The sequence below is a fragment of the Colias croceus genome, chromosome 14 (genome assembly GCF_905220415.1).
Source record: "Colias croceus chromosome 14, ilColCroc2.1".
Classification (NCBI taxonomy): domain Eukaryota; kingdom Metazoa; phylum Arthropoda; class Insecta; order Lepidoptera; family Pieridae; genus Colias; species Colias croceus.
Window position 1 is genome coordinate 100,238 of NC_059550.1, and position 18,334 is coordinate 118,571.

At 39.2% G+C, this 18,334-nt stretch overlaps 1 protein-coding gene across 3 annotated transcripts; it reads right to left on the reverse strand.

Moving 5' to 3' along the window:
- Positions 1-1,065: 1,065 nt before the first annotated feature.
- Positions 1,066-17,689, reverse strand: LOC123697215 (RAC serine/threonine-protein kinase-like). Of its 3 annotated transcripts, none has more exons than XR_006752211.1 (7): positions 17,133-17,689; positions 6,002-6,146; positions 4,960-5,157; positions 4,501-4,755; positions 3,995-4,098; positions 1,519-2,458; positions 1,066-1,446 (listed from the first exon to the last, which is right to left on the reverse strand). XR_006752211.1 is itself a non-coding variant. In XM_045643649.1 (6 exons), exons 1-6 carry the CDS (start codon positions 17,423-17,425, stop codon positions 1,966-1,968), a joined length of 1,488 nt encoding a protein of 495 aa, XP_045499605.1. In that variant the 5' UTR covers positions 17,426-17,689; the 3' UTR covers positions 1,066-1,965. The 3 variants fall into 3 exon arrangements, 1 of the variants encoding a protein (XP_045499605.1); XR_006752210.1 differs by having other exon boundaries at positions 1,483-2,458; XM_045643649.1 differs by having other exon boundaries at positions 1,066-2,458.
- Between the last annotated feature and the right edge of the window lie 645 nt (positions 17,690-18,334).

An 18,334-nucleotide genomic window follows, 5' to 3' on the forward strand; every position in this document is an offset into this window, starting at 1 on the left:
GCCGATGAGCTTGTGAGCCGCCTGCCGCTGTAGTCGCCACGTGCCACGCGCGCTCTTCGATTGCGTCACGCTAACTTCCTGTCGCCGTGCCGCGTGGAATTTGATCTCGAACAAAACTTACCCCACAGCCAATGTCACTAATTACGCCGATTCCCTTCACTACAAACTTTCTTCGAGAGTTCTTCGTCGGGGTCACCAGTTTAGTGTACAGAGGCTGGGGTCTTCCAATAAAATACTGTATATGCTGAACTACTTTATTACATTTATAAATTTATAATTTATTACACGTTAACTTAGATAGGCGAGTGGCAGGCGACTGGCTCTCGCAGGAGTGTCGCCATTCGCCGCGTCACAAACCGCTGAATTGACGATATTTGATTACTGTGAATAATAACACACACTACAGATCCAATAAAATATGAGTTTATCGTTAAAAATTTCATAATTTCCACTAGATTATTATTGTATATTAACTATATATTTGTACTTTTTATTATTTTCTTAATTGCATATACTTAGCCTGTTGCCGCTGCTCAATTCTGTATCTATTCGTTCATATGAAATTCCATTCAGAATGTGTTATTATGTGTAATGTTAATTGTATTTGCTGGGTAACATAGTGTCGGAATTAAAAGCTTCTAATTTGTAAGTACAGAGCTGTGTCTGTGTCTGTACACAGATATTATAATACTATACTAGGTACAGAGTATAAACTTAAAGCATACCAATTTTTTTTGAATCCATTCAGTAGTTCGGTGATACTTGGTCATCAAACATACTAATCATTCAATTAGACTAGACACTTGAATCGTCATAACATTTACCACCAATTGTATATTATAGCCTATAACCTTTCTTCTAATTTTTCAAATTGGAACAGCAGTTTCCGAGATTAACGCGTTCAAGCAAGAAAACAAACAAATTCTTCTTCATTATAATATTAGTTTAGGTTTTCAATGTACATTACAGAATTTAAAATGTTACATTTTTATTGTGAAGAAGAAAAAAACATGCAATGCTTATAACTTATAAGCAATAGGTCGGGATTCGTAAATAAAACAACAATTTAGTTTAACCCTAACTTTATTATAATATATACAAAAGAAAATATAGAGCGCGTTCGAGCGCGCGGGCCCAGTACTGGCCGACACTGGCCGACATTGGCCAGCGCTGGCCGGCGACACTGGCCGGGCCCGAATGTCGTCCGAATACAAAATAAAGCATGAAATTTCGATTTCGTGATACAAGTTACATTTTGCCGGTGAACTTGCAATGAGATTTTATATTGATTGTTGAGTTAATACACTCGAGCAGTCACAACTCCAACATTCACTATAACCTTACATCTATTTGGCGGCAGTTAAGTGTTAGAGCGACCGACGCGCGTCTTACGTGTGACACGTGCGACACGTGCAGTACATGTGACACGCGCAGCACATGTGACACCTGCAGTACATGTGACACGCGCAGAACATGTGACACGTGCAGTACATGTGACACGCGCAGAACATGTGACACGCGTGACACGTGCGACTCGCGGCGTCGGCAGGCCGGCCACACGGTACACTCGTTAGTTAATTATAAAGTAAATGCTTTCTCTTCACCCGTCTCGCTCGACATTTTAGGTAGACAAATCCTCGAATTCGTTCCTATTTTATATCTATATACGCGTATCCTTATTAAAAAAAACCGCTCACATATAAGTTTACGCTCACACTTCTCACTTATAAAACACAACATCGAGGTCCACTACAGATCGGGTGTTCATATTCGTAAACGATAATCGAAACATATTGCGATCCAATTTCGGGGGTTCCGGATTCGCTTCTATTATTTCGCTAGCGCAAAAAATCGAATAATCTATCGAACGAAACGGACCCACGATCGAGCGGTGGCGGGCGGTGGCGGGCGGTGGCGGGCGGTGGCGGGCGGTGGCCGGCAGTGGCGGACGATGGCTAGTGGCGGCTAGTGGCGGCGGTCGGCCAGCGCCGAGTGGTGCGACAGGTGCGACAGCGCCGAGTGCGCGGACGAGCAGATGTCCTGGTAGGAGAACTGCGGGAACTGGTCCACCTGGCGCGCGGCCACCGCGTCGTGCTCGGGCGGCGTCAGCTCCACCGACTCGCCCGTGAACTCCGAGTCGAAGTAGCGCGTGTCCGTGTCGGACTCGACCTGCGGCTTGAAGGGCGGCGGGATCTTCTTGGCGAGCAGGTCGGCCCAGTTGATGGCGCTGAAGAAGGGGTGCGCCATGATGTCGGCGGCGTCCCGGGGGCCGGCGCCGAGCCGCCGCGCGGGCTCCTTGGTGAGCAGCGCGGCCAGCAGCGCGCGGCACGCGGCCGACACGGCGCGCGGGAACCGCACCTCCTCCTCCAGGATCAGCGAGAACAGCACGTCGTGGTCGCGGTTGTAGAACGGCAGCCGCCCGCACGCCATCTCGTACAGCACCACGCCCGTGCCCCACCTGCGACACGTCCGCACATGTTACATTGTTCTCTTTCACGTGCGGCTCGACGATATACGACAGAACGACTAGATATACGCGAACGAACCGATATTCGACCTATTTCACGTGAATTCTACTTAGATTTATTTATTTATATTTTAGGAGAAGCTACAGCTGTACTCTTAAAGATATTCACATAAAAAAAAATGTGTGCGTGTACTAATGTACACACGTAAGAAGTGAAACTTCTTTGTGACCTTATTTTTCAAAAAATATTTCACTATATGCAACTTTATAGAAATACGTCGAATCACGCGTAAAGGATAAATGTTACACTAAATTTTTTTTCCAACCCCGATAAAGAAGTTTCACTTCAATAATCACAATAAGCCATTTAAAGATTCACACGGCTAGAATAATATTAATGTGTCACAATTACAAATGTGAGCGATTACGCACACGAATCAGATACCTAAAACCAATACTATTGTAAAACTTGTTAAATTACATATCAAGTCGACCACCAAATGAACTCATTTGCTAACTGACGCTTAATGAAGTAAAGACTGCTGCAGAATAAGTCAAAATATAACTGTTTTGTACGGAACGTGTAATCGGTAACATGGAATTTCAAAAGCACAAAATATAATTTTAAACATTTTCGCCTTTTTAAAATCAATCGATTTACGAAACATTTTAGGCGGATTATAAGTTGTTATTATAAAATGCTTTATAAATATTGAAGCTAAATAATTTTGTGTTAATTGAAATTGTACTTGAAACACGTGTTTAAGTGGTATCAATAATGTCAGAACTATCCTATTGACGACAGTCAGTAGTGTCGGTGATGTGTATTGTTCGAGTGATGTCAGTTGTGCATTTGTCGCTAAACTCATCACAAAATAAAAGGCACATTTTGCCAGTTTGTTCCCATGAATTTCTCTTTTTGTGTGTGTGTGTGAGCTCACCAGTCGACGGCGGGCCCGTAGTCGGTGTCCTCCAGCACCTCGGGCGCGAGGTACTCCGGCGTGTGTGTGTGTGTGTGTGTGTGTGTGTGAGCTCACCAGTCGACGGCGGGCCCGTAGTCGGTGTCCTCCAGCACCTCGGGCGCGAGGTACTCCGGCGTGTGTGTGTGTGTGTGTGTGTGTGTGTGTGAGCTCACCAGTCGACGGCGGGCCCGTAGTCGGTGTCCTCCAGCACCTCGGGCGCGAGGTACTCCGGCGTGTGTGTGTGTGTGTGTGTGTGTGTGTGTGAGCTCACCAGTCGACGGCGGGCCCGTAGTCGGTGTCCTCCAGCACCTCGGGCGCGAGGTACTCCGGCGTGTGTGTGTGTGTGTGTGTGTGTGTGTGTGAGCTCACCAGTCGACGGCGGGCCCGTAGTCGGTGTCCTCCAGCACCTCGGGCGCGGGGTGCTCCGGCGTGTGTGTGTGTGTGTGTGTGTGTGTGTGTGAGCTCACCAGTCGACGGCGGGCCCGTAGTCGGTGTCCTCCAGCACCTCGGGCGCGAGGTACTCCGGCGTGTGTGTGTGTGTGTGTGTGTGTGTGTGTGAGCTCACCAGTCGACGGCGGGCCCGTAGTCGGTGTCCTCCAGCACCTCGGGCGCGAGGTACTCCGGCGTGCCGCAGAACGTCTTCGTGGTGCGCCCGTACGTTATGTTCACCTGCGCACGCACATCGTTACAGTTGTTTAATTTTTATATAATACGATTTGTTATAATACTAATGTCAATAATGTACAAAATAAGTGATCACTCATAAGTGGTAAGTCCTTCTGTGCTGTTTTTCTTTTAGAATAAGTTTTGTTTGTATTTTTTGTATTTTAGCAGCACAATAGAGTTTAAATAAATAAAATAAGCTCAACAGGCATTCAAAATCTATATTTACTGAACTTACAGAACTTTTTGATCTTTGTAAATAATCTTACATCCTTTTGTTTGTTGCATTTTTGCAAAGTACCATTTTCGTTCACTTCGCAACTTTTATAACACGATACTATTACGATTTTTTTAAATATGATTTAAATATGTGGATATAGTTCAGGGAGTATAGAACGATGGCGGCACCTTGCAGAGGCCGAAGTCGGCGATCTTGATGTGGCCGTCCTTGTCGAGCAGCAGGTTCTCCAGCTTGAGGTCGCGGTAGATGATGCCCTCGGCGTGCAGGTAGCCCAGCGCGGACACGATCTCGGCGCCGTAGAAGCGCGTGCGCTCCTCGCTGAAGGAGCGCTCGTGCGACAGGTGGAAGAACAGCTCGCCGCCGTTGGCGTACTCCATCACGAAGCACACGCGGTCCGCCGTCTGGAACGAGTAGCGCAGCGCCTGCGCACGCGCACACACGCGACGTTACACTCACACTCTACCCAATCTGTCTGTGTTCACACTTGTTATTTACTTTTTCTGTTAAATATTTCTGTTCTACAATTAGTGCAATTATGAATCAAATTCAAACGAGCCCTGATTCATGAAATAATAAAACAGTATAGTAATCAGTATTCAAAAATAAAATCTAATGTGAGCACACACCGTGAGGAAGGGGTGCTTGGTCTTCTTGAGCACGTGGTTCTCAGTGATGGTGTGCGCCACCTCATCCTTCTGGATGATGAGGTGCTTCTTGAGGATCTTCATGGCGTACAGCTTGCCCGTGCCCTTCTCGCGGCTGAGCACCACCTTGCCGAACGTGCCCTTGCCCAGCACCTTCACGAACTCGAACTTCTCCAGTGTCTGGAACATTCGTGTTTCTCGTGTGTTAACATTTTTATGTAAATAACAATAATAAAATATATTTTTCAAGTGAAACTTCTTTATCGGGGTTGAAAAAAAATTTTGTCACATATTTCCGTTACGCGCCATCTTTTTCTTATTACTACCACGCGTGATTCTATATTTTTTAATTTAAGACAATTAATAGAAATGTTCAATTCTTCATAATTATTTAAATAAAAAAAAAATAATAATAAATCTTTTCATTGATGAGCATTACTGTAAACTTATTATATCATAAGATATAAATAATATGCAGGCTGTTGAAGGATGTATGCGTGTTGTTATAGTTGTGGCTTGTGGGTTAAGTTGAGATGAATTGTGCTGGTCTGTGTAATTAGTTGGTGTCAATAACTAGATATCAGTCGCAATATACCGTGTGGAAATTTTCGAGTTTCGACTGCCTCTGGAGAGAAAATAGTTGAAATACTGGAGATAGAAAATTTTGCTGAAAGGAAACATTCCTTTATTTTAAAAAGAAATAGAACTGCATTCAAAGATTTTCGAAAATTCACTTGCTTCGACCGGGAATCGAACTAACTAAAAATTTAAAAAAAGGAATTTCTCCTTTATGCAAAATTCGCTATCTTCAGTATTTCAAGAACTTTGAATGAATGAATGAATGAGAGCTTAATTGTACACACCAAATTACAGACATCACATAAAATGGTATACACATAAATTGCACAGTAGGCAACTTTCCCTCTAGGGAGCATCGAAAATGTCCACAGTGTATATTGCAGTGTTGGTCGTGGAGCGTGGTGTAACGTGGCGGGTGTGTGCGGTGTGTGCGGTGTGCACTCACGATGCGGCGCGGGTCGCGGAAGCTGGTGCCGAGCTGCGCGATGTCGCGGTCGTCGCCGTCGGGCGGGCCGGCCGGGCCCGCGCCCGCCGCGCTGCCGCCGCTCAGCTGCGACGACACGTAGCGGATCGCCGCCACCCACTCCTCGCTGCAACCACACCGCGATATCACTACTATATCGCCTACGAGTTCATTCTATTTGGAAAACTAATTTTATATATGCAAGTTTATGTTATCACTACATAGTATAAAACAAAGTCACTTTCTCTGTCCCTATGTCCCTTTGTATGCTTAAATCTTTCAAACTACGCAACGGATTTTGATGCGAATGTTTTTAATAGATAGAGTGATTAGGTTTTAGTCAAAGCGGGCGAAGCCGCGGGCGGTAAGCTAGTTACATATAAAAATACGATAGAATGCAGCAATTACAAAAGCCCTACATAATGTAGGGACACACATGTACAATTCGCTGATCGAGCTTTTTGTATATGTGTGCGTCCACATTGTTTCCCCGACGCTTTTTAGATTTATTAGAATTTAAAGTCAGTAGTGCATAACGGCTAGCATAAATAACACTTATATATTGTGAAGAGCAATAAATTCATTGAAGGAAAGGCTTTATTATTTTGGGCAACCTTGGGGGAAAGGCACTACTCAACATTGGTGACCCCCGACAAAGAACAACAAGAAATTATAACAATAAAATTATTTTGAAGACGAAGATTTATTGGAAGAATTTAAATTTTAACATGGCGATGTCTACATCTAACTTTTACGGCACCCTTGCGGCGGAATTGGCGAAAATCAACGTGCGCCTTTCAAACATCGAGCGCTCACGATCACGAGCGGTACACCGGCGACCCAGAACACCGTCACGCAATTTTCGAGAGTCTTCAAGGTCATCTTCGAAGCGACGTCGTCCCGGCGCACCTGACTGGTTGTGCAGCTACCACTTCAGGTTCCGGCAGCGCGCTCACAAGTGCATCCCGCCGTGCGCGTGGAAGAGAAGCCCCAGCCCCAGCGCAGCAGCCGCCCAGCCGGAAAACTAGCGAGGCAGGTGCAGACTACGGCGGAGGTCTGTACCATCACGCCGTGCAGCCGTCTCATGGTAACAGATTTAAATACTAACTTAAAATTTTTAGTAGATACCGGTGCCAATGTCTCCGTTTTACCCGTACCTAGAAATCCATTTAAATATAATAAATTATGTCGATCCGATCTTAAGTTATACGCTGCTAACGGTACAGAAATTGCAACTTATGGCGTTAAATCTATTGTTTTAAATCTTAATTTAAGAAGACCGTACCGTTGGGATTTTATTTTAGCAGATGTCAAACAGCCAATATTGGGAGCTGATTTTTTAACACATCATAAATTATTAGTTGATTTGTATCGAAAAAAGTTAATAGATCAAGTTACCGATTTACATGTATTAGCCTCCTTAGTTTCGTGTACGCAACAATCGCTAAATTCTGTGTGCAAAAGTCATCCGTATTACGATTTATTAAGTATGTTTCCTGACATTATTAAGCCGATGTCGTTTAAAGAAACTACATCGCATAACGTTTTGCATTATATAGAGACGAGCGGCCCACCTATTCATGCTCGAGCTAGACCGTTACCCCCGGAGAGATACAAAAAGGTGAAGGAAGAGTTCAGGGTTATGCAAGAATTAGGTATCTGTAGGCCTTCTAAAAGTGCTTGGGCTAGTCCGCTTCATGTTGTAGTTAAAAAGAATGGCGAGTTAAGACCGTGCGGAGACTATCGACAGCTCAACGCAATTACAAAACCCGACAGATATCCAGTTCCGCGATTACACGACTTTACTTTTATATTGGCTAATAAAAAAATATATTCAAAAGTAGATATAAATAGAGCCTATCACTGCATAAAAGTTGCCCCATGCGATATAGAAAAAACTGCTATTATTACCCCTTTTGGACTTTTCGAATTTCCCCGTATGAGTTTTGGCCTAAGGAACGCCGCACAAACGTTTCAACGTTTTATGAACAATACCGTTTTACAAGGTCTCGATTTTTTATTTTGTTACTTAGATGACGTCATAATTGCCAGCGAAAATGAGACTTTACATCAAGAACATTTGAAGTTAGTATTCGAACGTTTCAATACATACGGCATATCTATAAAATTAAGCAAGTGTAGCTTCGGACAGTCGCGTATAGAATTCTTAGGTCACGAAGTGAGTGTAGATGGAATTAAACCACTCAAAGACAAGGTCGAGGCCATAGTTAATTTTCCTAAACCCGTTACAGTATCGGATTTAAGACGATTTTTAGGAATGATCAATTTTTATAGACCACATTTACCTCATTTAGCGTCACATCAATGCGAACTCAATAAATATTTAGTAAATTCTAAGAAAAATGATAAATCGAAAATTATTTGGAACAATGTTAGTGATAATGCTTTTGTGCAATGTAAGATAGGACTACAAAATGCCGTCACATTGTCACATCCCCTTTTAGATGTTCCTTTAGCCTTGATGACCGACGCTTCCAATACCTGTATGGGTGCGGTATTGCAACAGCGAGTAAAAGGTAAGTGGATACCCCTAGGATATTTTTCCAAAAAATTTTCGCCTACCGAGCAAAAGTATTCTACTTATGATAGGGAATTACTAGCGATTTTTCAAGCTATTAAATATTTTAGGAAATTGTTTGAAGGCCGTCCTTTAACAATATATACAGATCATAAGCCATTATGTCATGCATTTTCTAAAATAGGTAATGACAGTAAAGAAACGCCTAGAAGGACGCGACAATTACTTTTTATAAGTGAATTTACGGTCGACATACAGCATATTAGCGGTAAAGATAATATTGTAGCCGATACTTTATCGCGCGTAGAAACAATTGTTTGCCCGACTGTACTCGACTTCAACGAACTTGCTGACTCGCAAGCGAAAGACGAGTACTTGATTAATATGACACGTAGTGGGCATAGCGATAATAATGTAAAGTTTAAGAAAATGTATTTACCGACTTGTAAAAAAGGAGTATATTGTGAAGTTTCAAATAATATTATTAGACCTTATTTAACAGAATATTTTAGAAAAATTGCTTTCGATAGTGTTCACAATCTAAGTCATCCCGGTATACGTACGACTCGGAAGATGGTCACTAAACAATTTTTTTGGCCTAGTATGAACAAAGATATAGGGAAATGGACCAAAGCGTGTGTATCATGTCAAAGGTCGAAGATTTCGCGTCACGTTGTTTCGGATATAGGAAAGTTCCCGGAAGTTTCGCGATTCGAGCATATCCATGTGGATTTAGTTGGTCCATTGCCGACATCTCCACAGGGATTTAGATATTTATTAACAATTATAGATAGATGTACGCGTTGGCCTGAAGCATTTCCCGTTAAAGAAATTACTGCAGACGTCGTTGCTAAGCATATTTATGAAGGATGGATAATTAGGTATGGTTGTCCCATCCGTATTACTAGCGATCAAGGACGTCAGTTTGAGTCGAATCTATTTTTAAAGTTAATGTCATTTTTGGGTATTCATAAAATTCGTACTACACCTTACCACCCACAAAGTAATGGCGCTTGATAATGTAGGGACACACATGTACAATTCGCTGATCGAGCTTTTTGTATATGTGTGCGTCCACATTGTTTCCCCGACGCTTTTTAGATTTATTAGAATTTAAAGTCAGTAGTGCATAACGGCTAGCATAAATAACACTTATGTATTGTGAAGAGTAATAAAGCAGTTGAAGGAAAGGTTTTATTATTTGGGGCAACCTACGGGGGCAAAGGCACTACTCAACATTGGTGACCCCCGACAAAGAACAACAAGAAATTATAATAATAAAATTATTTTGAAGACGAAGATTTATTGGAAGAATTTAAATTTTAACATGGCGATGTCTACATCTAACTTTTACGGCACCCTTGCGGCGGAATTGGCGAAAATCAACGTGCGCCTTTCAAACATCGAGCGCTCACGATCACGAGCGGTACACCGGCGACCCAGAACACCGTCACGCAATTTTCGAGAGTCTTCAAGGTCATCTTCGAAGCGACGTCGTCCCGGCGCACCTGACTGGTTGTGCAGCTACCACTTCAGGTTCCGGCAGCGCGCTCACAAGTGCATCCCACCGTGTGCCTGGAAGAGAAGCCCCAGCCCCAGCGCAGCAGCCGCCCAGCCGGAAAACTAGCGAGGCAGGTGCAGACTACGGCGGAGGTCTGTACCATCACGCCGTGCAGCCGTCTCATGGTAACAGATTTAAATACTAACTTAAAATTTTTAGTAGATACCGGTGCCAATGTATCCGTTTTACCCGTACCTAGAAATCCATTTAAATACAATAAATTATGTCGATCCGATCTTAAGTTATACGCTGCTAACGGTACAGAAATTGCAACTTATGGCGTTAAATCTATTGTTTTAAATCTTAATTTAAGAAGACCGTACCGTTGGGATTTTATTTTAGCAGATGTCAAACAGCCAATATTGGGAGCTGATTTTTTAACACATCATAAATTATTAGTTGATTTGTATCGAAAAAACTTAATAGATCAAGTTACCGATTTACATGTATTAGCCTCCTTAGTTTCGTGTACGCAACAATCGCTAAATTCTGTGTGCAAAAGTCACCCGTATTACGATTTACTAAGTATGTTTCCTGACATTATTAAGCCGATGTCGTTTAAAGAAACTACATCGCATAACGTTTTGCATTATATAGAGACGAGCGGCCCACCTATTCATGCTCGAGCTAGACCGTTGCCCCCGGATAGATACAAAAAGGTGAAGGAAGAGTTCAGGGTTATGCAAGAATTAGGTATCTGTAGGCCTTCTAAAAGTGCTTGGGCTAGCCCGCTTCATGTCGTAGTTAAAAAGAATGGCGAGTTAAGGCCGTGCGGAGATTATCGACAGCTCAACGCAATTACAAAGCCCGACAGATATCCAGTTCCGCGATTACACGACTTCACTTTTATATTGGCTAATAAAAAAATATATTCAAAAGTAGACATAAATAGAGCCTATCACTGCATAAAAGTTGCCCCATGCGATATAGAAAAAACTGCTATTATTACCCCTTTTGGACTTTTCGAATTTCCCCGTATGAGTTTTGGCCTAAGGAACGCCGCACAAACGTTTCAACGTTTTATGAACAATACCGTTTTACAAGGTCTCGATTTTTTATTTTGTTACTTAGATGACGTCATAATCGCCAGCGAAAATGAGACTTTACATCAAGAACATTTGAAGTTAGTATTCGAACGTTTCAATACACACGGCATATCTATAAACTTAAGCAAGTGTAGCTTCGGACAGTCGCGTATAGAATTCTTAGGTCACGAAGTAAGTGTAGATGGAATTAAACCACTCAAAGACAAGGTCGAGGCCATAGTTAATTTTCCTAAACCCGTTACAGTATCGGATTTAAGACGATTTTTAGGAATGATCAATTTTTATAGACCACATTTACCTCATTTAGCGTCACATCAATGCGAACTCAATAAATATTTAGTAAATTCTAAGAAAAATGATAAATCGAAAATTATTTGGAACAATGTTAGTGATAATGCTTTTGTGCAATGTAAGATAGGACTACAAAATGCCGTCACATTGTCACATCCCCTTTTAGATGTTCCCTTAGCCTTGATGACCGACGCTTCCAATACCTGTATGGGTGCGGTATTGCAACAGCGAGTAAAAGGTAAGTGGATACCCCTAGGATATTTTTCCAAAAAATTTTCGCCTACCGAGCAAAAGTATTCTACTTATGATAGGGAATTACTAGCAATTTTTCAAGCTATTAAATATTTTAGGAAATTGTTTGAAGGCCGTCCTTTAACAATATATACAGATCATAAGCCATTATGTCATGCATTTTCTAAAATAGGTAATGACAGTAAAGAAACGCCTAGAAGGACGCGACAATTACTTTTTATAAGTGAATTTACGGTCGACATACAGCATATTAGCGGTAAAGATAATATTGTAGCCGATACTTTATCGCGCGTAGAAACAATTGTTTGCCCGACTGTACTCGACTTCAACGAACTTGCTGACTCGCAAGCGAAAGACGAGTACTTGATTAATATGACATGTAGTGGGCATAGCGATAATAATGTAAAGTTTAAGAAAATGTATTTACCGACTTGTAAAAAAGGAGTATATTGCGAAGTTTCAAATAATATTATTAGACCTTATTTAACAGAATATTTTAGAAAAATTGCTTTCGATAGTGTTCACAATCTAAGTCATCCCGGTATACGTACGACTCGGAAGATGGTCACTAAACAATTTTTTTGGCCTAGTATGAATAAAGATATAGGGAAATGGACCAAAGCGTGTGTATCATGTCAAAGGTCGAAGATTTCGCGTCACGTTGTTTCGGATATAGGAAAGTTCCCGGAAGTTTCGCGATTCGAGCATATCCATGTGGATTTAGTTGGTCCATTGCCGACATCTCCACAGGGATTTAGATATTTATTAACAATTATAGATAGATGTACGCGTTGGCCTGAAGCATTTCCCGTTAAAGAAATTACTGCAGACGTCGTTGCTAAGCATATTTATGAAGGATGGATAGTTAGGTATGGTTGTCCCATCCGTATTACTAGCGATCAAGGACGTCAGTTTGAGTCGAATCTATTTTTAAAGTTAATGTCATTTTTGGGTATTCATAAAATTCGTACTACACCTTACCACCCACAAAGTAATGGCGCGGTGGAAAGGTGGCATAGATCGTTGAAGGCAGCCCTTATGGCAAGACTGCTTAGTAGTAATAAAACGTGGTTAGACGAATTACCCACTGTTATGTTAGGGTTGAGAGCAGCAATACGAACTGATAGTAATGTTAGTGCCGCAGAATTGGCCTTCGGTAAAACTTTACGTTTGCCTGGCGAGTTCTACGATAGTTCTACAAATGACTGTGATGTAAACGATCCTTATAGTTTGGTAGAGAAAATCCGTGAAACTATATCTCAGTATCGTCCGACGAGAGATAAGACGAACGCAAAGAAAATATTCGTTTATTCCGATTTACAAAGTTGTAGTCACGTTTTTGTTAGAGATGACGCAGTACACAGGTCTCTAAAACCGCCTTATGATGGTCCTTATCAAGTGTTAGAACGTAGTTCTAAAGTTTTTAAAATACAATTTCCGGATAGAGTCGCACGCGTTTCCATTGACAGGTTAAAGCCAGCCTTTATATTAAAAGATGATGTTACAGTTGAGAACAATATTGTTCCACATAATACATCTTTATCGAAGTCGGTTAAGCATGCGCCACCCATAAGCGTAACTAGGAGCGGTCGCGTAATCCGACGACCCGTGCGATTTGCGATATAGTACTTTCACACAGTATTTAGCTATTGTCTTTAATTCGAAGTATTATCTGTATTGTATGTAATTCAATTTATTATACTTGTGTGTTATATACATTTTTGTTAGAATGTAAGTTCATATTTTTTTACATGTAGCTTTTGCGTCTTATACAAATTTTTATATTAATTGTTCACTATACAACGTTTTGAAGTATGTAATTTAATTTGTTTTATTGTTTCATATTATTGCTAATCATTTCATTTTATGTTTTACATAAATATGATTAACATTATATTGTGCATATTTTACATTTTTGTGTAACTATTGCGAAAGAATAAAGTAATACGATAGTTTTGTTTTTACGCATTGAAGATGCTTATTTAGTATTTCCTGTTTTTGTAATAATTAGTACCTATTTACTTAGTAAGTTATATCGGATTACATAGGTAATAATATGGTCACTCATTTAGCATTTTTATTTAACTTCATTTGTACAGTATTCAATCACATTCATTTATTAATCAGCTCGCAGTGGGGACAGTTCAATCTTATCAATTAGTTCATATACCTTTTTTTTTGTACCAATATGGGTAACTACGCAACAAAAGAGAAAACGGGAGGAGTTGCAAACGTGCAAATAGACTCCAGGAGTATAGACGATCACGTCAACACCATGGTCATAGTAATGATCATATTGGCTGTGATCGTTACGGTCATAGTTCTATTGGGCCTGCGTGGTTTTTGCCATCGCCGGATCAGGAGTTGGCTACGCCGCGAGGTGGATAAGGCCAACCAAGGACGAGCGTCCGCGACGCTGGGGCAAGCGACCCAGCCTGCGCCGCCCACTGCGGGATACGCGTAAAATAAATAATAATATCGTAACGTAGTTGTAACATAAAGATAAATTCGTGTAGTGAAGTGTAATCCGATCAATTTTAATTAGGCTAAGCCGTTTAGATGTAAGATCTTATTTTTATTGTTGTGACATTATGAAATATTACGAATTAATATGTATTCAGTATTGCATTGTTATCTCATTTGTATTTTACGGCAATTTCTGTGTTTGTCTTTGTATTTTTTGGAGTGTATAATTATTTTTTTTTTTTTTTTGAAAAAGGGGGGGAATAATGTAGGGACACACATGTACAATTCGCTGATCGAGCTTTTTGTATATGTGTGCGTCCACATTGTTTCCCCGACGCTTTTTAGATTTATTAGAATTTAAAGTCAGTAGTGCATAACGGCTAGCATAAATAACACTTATGTATTGTGAAGAGTAATAAAGCAGTTGAAGGAAAGGTTTTATTATTTGGGGCAACCTACGGGGGCAAAGGCACTACTCAACAAAAAGTAATACAAGATGTATTTTAAAATGTACATATTATTAATGCCGTAGTTAAATAATATACATAATAAAAGGGACATTTAAAGAAAAAAATAGTTTATTTGTACAGAACTCATAAAGCGTATAAAATTTCGTTAAGTGATAGTTGTCTAACTATCATACACATATTATACTTTTGATATTCAATGATTTAATTGTATTTATTTGTATTTTTTCTGTTTGTTTTGCATGGTGCTGAATAAACATTATTTCTTTATTTATTAATCAACATTCAAAATGTTTTGTTTTACATGTGAAGTGAACAGTTTTCACTTTTATATTGAACTTATCACATAAAATTATATTATACACATAATTGATGACATAATATAATGAAAATATGTTCACAAAAAATTCAATATTATTTATTTAAATAACAATATTAATGAAATACGTTTCAGAAGCTGAACACCACCTTCACTAACAAATTAAGAATTTACTAGTGTAATTTTTTGTTATCTGTCACACAAAAGTCTGAACAGATTTTGATAATACTTGGCAATGATGTAGCCCTTGTCGTTTATGTTGTTTTGGCTTATATGGCTTTTGTCCCGTAGTTCACCATCTGAGGGTAAAACAGTGTGGCACAGCTAGTTATGCACTAAAAACGCTACAATATTGTATGATATTATTTTATGTCACAACTGAGCCCAACTTGAATAACGACCACATCAAAACAATGACCTTCATATTGGCAGCAGTCACATTATTTATCACAATTAACAACTTTAAACCAAATTATTACTTCATAAATACCAATTATAATCAGATGATTCACCATCAGCTTACCTAAATAACAAACACTTTTAATTATGAATGACTGAATCCACTTGTTATTGCTGTCTTATCTTGAACTTGTAAGAACTCTTATGACACTTTTTATCTAACTTATTTCTGAAGTAAAGGCCAAAATTCATCAAGGAATTTTTATATGAATAATTTTTTTTATATTTTGTTTGCTGACTTATTTTCATTTTCTTTTCTTACTTTTTATATTTATAGACACAGTAGACTGAGTTAATCCATTGAAACAATTGAAAATTTGATTAATTCATGAAAATATTTAACATAACTCTCAATGTGAGCTTATTTAGACAGAAATATAAAAATGTTTACAATTATTATCTTCTAGCGGCCCGCTAGAATATTATCATGTTGGCTTGTACTGGGCGGCGGCCCAGCTTTGCTTGTGGTACATAGCACTCAGATCCAATGGTAAAATAATTTGTAATAAAATTGGTTCAGTAGTACCACTGTACCTGAGATAAGATGATTAAACAAATTTTTCAGTTTTTTTTTATGAATCATAATATTGACATGATTTTAAAAGAGCAACTACCAAGTTTCTTGCCTTCCAAATTAGTGGTAAATGGTAAAACTATGTTACGACAATTCAAAAGTGCTTCTAGAAGAAGTCTATTTGAATAAATAAATGTTTGAATTTTAAATAAACATAATTTAGAAGTATGGATTATTCAACTAATAATTGTTTGTTGTTTGTCTAGATTGATATTTTCTACATAGTGATTTACTGATAGGATATTGATAGGACCTAGGTGTTCACTTAATATTATGTATTTTAAGTATAAATTACTAATTTAATTTTACAGTAAACAGATGAACATGAGGAATCCCATAATCATACGGCTTATAAACATCCCTATAACTTCTGTTAGGTACTTAATTTATTTTGTTTAATTTCTTATTAACAAAACTAACAAATCTTCATTTCCTGGTTTAATGCAAATGTAATAAGAGGTGAATAATCACAGAAATTTTAATTAATCAATCCATCAGAGGCCACATCAAGGCTATACTTTACCTGTGTAGTATAGAATTATTATAATTTACTTATACAAATATTTACATAGAAGAAATAGCAAATTATAAAAAAATTCCCATTAAAAAATGAAATGAATATTTCTATTACTTATTAAAAAAAGGTGAAAGCGAATTTGAGATAATGAACTCATTACAGGACAATCATATCTCTAAAAAGATACATGTATATGTAAATATTTACCCTTGTTATGATGAAATAATAGCAAAGTAAAATTATGAAATCCTTCCTAGAATGCCATAATAGAGTAAACAATACATACAAGTGTGCATAAAAAGTGTTCAGCTGAGTCAGCCACATGAGTGTGCAGGCTCACCGTAAACAAACAAACTGTGGACTTTGGACTCTACTCTGTTTTTACTGCTTTTCCACTTACTATTGTGACATACAACATTATTATGGCATGAAATACATTAAAGCAAATGTTTATAATTAATTAATTACCTGCAACATTAATATAATTCACAAATATATTGAAAGTTTAATTTATAATTTGTTTTGATGCAATTAAATGAACAGCCTAGTTGCACCAAAACAACTAAACGATAGAAACAATAAATCTAACTGGGGGTTTATCAGCATGGTCGAGTGTACGTACCGTTCCCTCTCGGAGTCGACGGCGAAGTTCCGTTCGATGACCGTGGTCCACTGCAGACCGCGGATGGTGAACACGTTGGGGCGAGGTTTGTCCACGGCCATGATCTGGCAGTCGCGGACGGTAAACTTGTTGAGGGGGTCACGGTAGTTGTTTCGTTCGGGCTGCGACTTGAAGCCCACCAGGTCGCCATTGTCGAAAAGGATGAAGTAACGATCGCGCCAGTTCCGTATGTGCTCGCCGCGTTTGAGCAGCCAGCCCTCCTTGACAATATTGCCGGGCGCCGCCTCCGCCATAGCCAGCTGCCTCGAGGCCTACCCGTGCTCTTGCGAGCTGTTTGATAACAAATTTCCACTCCGTCGACGTACCACCACGTTTATGTTTTTACACTTCTCACGTGCGCTTCATCTATGCTGAATCACACCATCGATGTTAATACTGAGCATTTTTAAAGATAAAAGTGCAAAATAACACTGATTAATAATATTTTTTCCGCCTAGAAAACGACACGATTTAGCGACGTAGCCTCGCGGTAATAAAGTTAACGATTTAAAAATGCAATGTTATCTGTTGTGCAAATCGACCAATGCTGGTTAAGTGGATATTGCAATACGCCAGAAAGAGAAGGAAGCATAAGGTGACATTACGACCATAACATTTTAATATAGTAGCATTATATCCTATTTTGACAAAATAGTTCTATTCTATTCCCACTAGAGGCTTAAATGGCGCCGTGTCTTGTTTTGTCTTTTTTAACGTTCCGTTACATGCATCTTTATAATATTTCACAATAATATTTTAATGGTATATATTAAAAAAAAAAACTGTTAATAAAATAATATTATACTGTTAAGTAGTCAAGTCAGTAGTATAATATCAGTATAATTTATTATAATGCTAATTTATAGTAAATATATATATTATATAATTAAATACAATTACAATTTATTCTGTGTTTCGATTTATCGATTTATAGATTTCGATAGAGAAAAAATTTATTACCTATTGAATCCTTGATTGAATCTTATTCGTAAGGTATTTAATTTATCATATTTTAATATAATGGCATTTACTTGCTTTTAGAAATTATTATTAATTCTTACTTTTCTTTGGATTTCAACAGTAAATTACAAAGCCATAATTCTACTCTTTATTGTAACTTTTTGCCATTTTACCATGCCAAAATCGGGTTTGTTTATTCGCTG

Excerpts from the sequence above, each read along its gene's own strand:
- LOC123697215 (XM_045643649.1), bottom strand. The coding sequence starts at position 17,425 with ATGGCGGAGGCGGCGCCCGGCAATATTGTCAAGGAGGGCTGGCTGCTC. Across the intron at positions 5,158-6,001 it reads TCCGCGACCCGCGCCGCATC|ACACTGGAGAAGTTCGAGTT; the intron begins GTGAGTGCACAC and ends CGAATGTTCCAG. Across the intron at positions 4,099-4,500 it reads CCGACTTCGGCCTCTGCAAG|GTGAACATAACGTACGGGCG; the intron begins GTGCCGCCATCG and ends GTGCGTGCGCAG.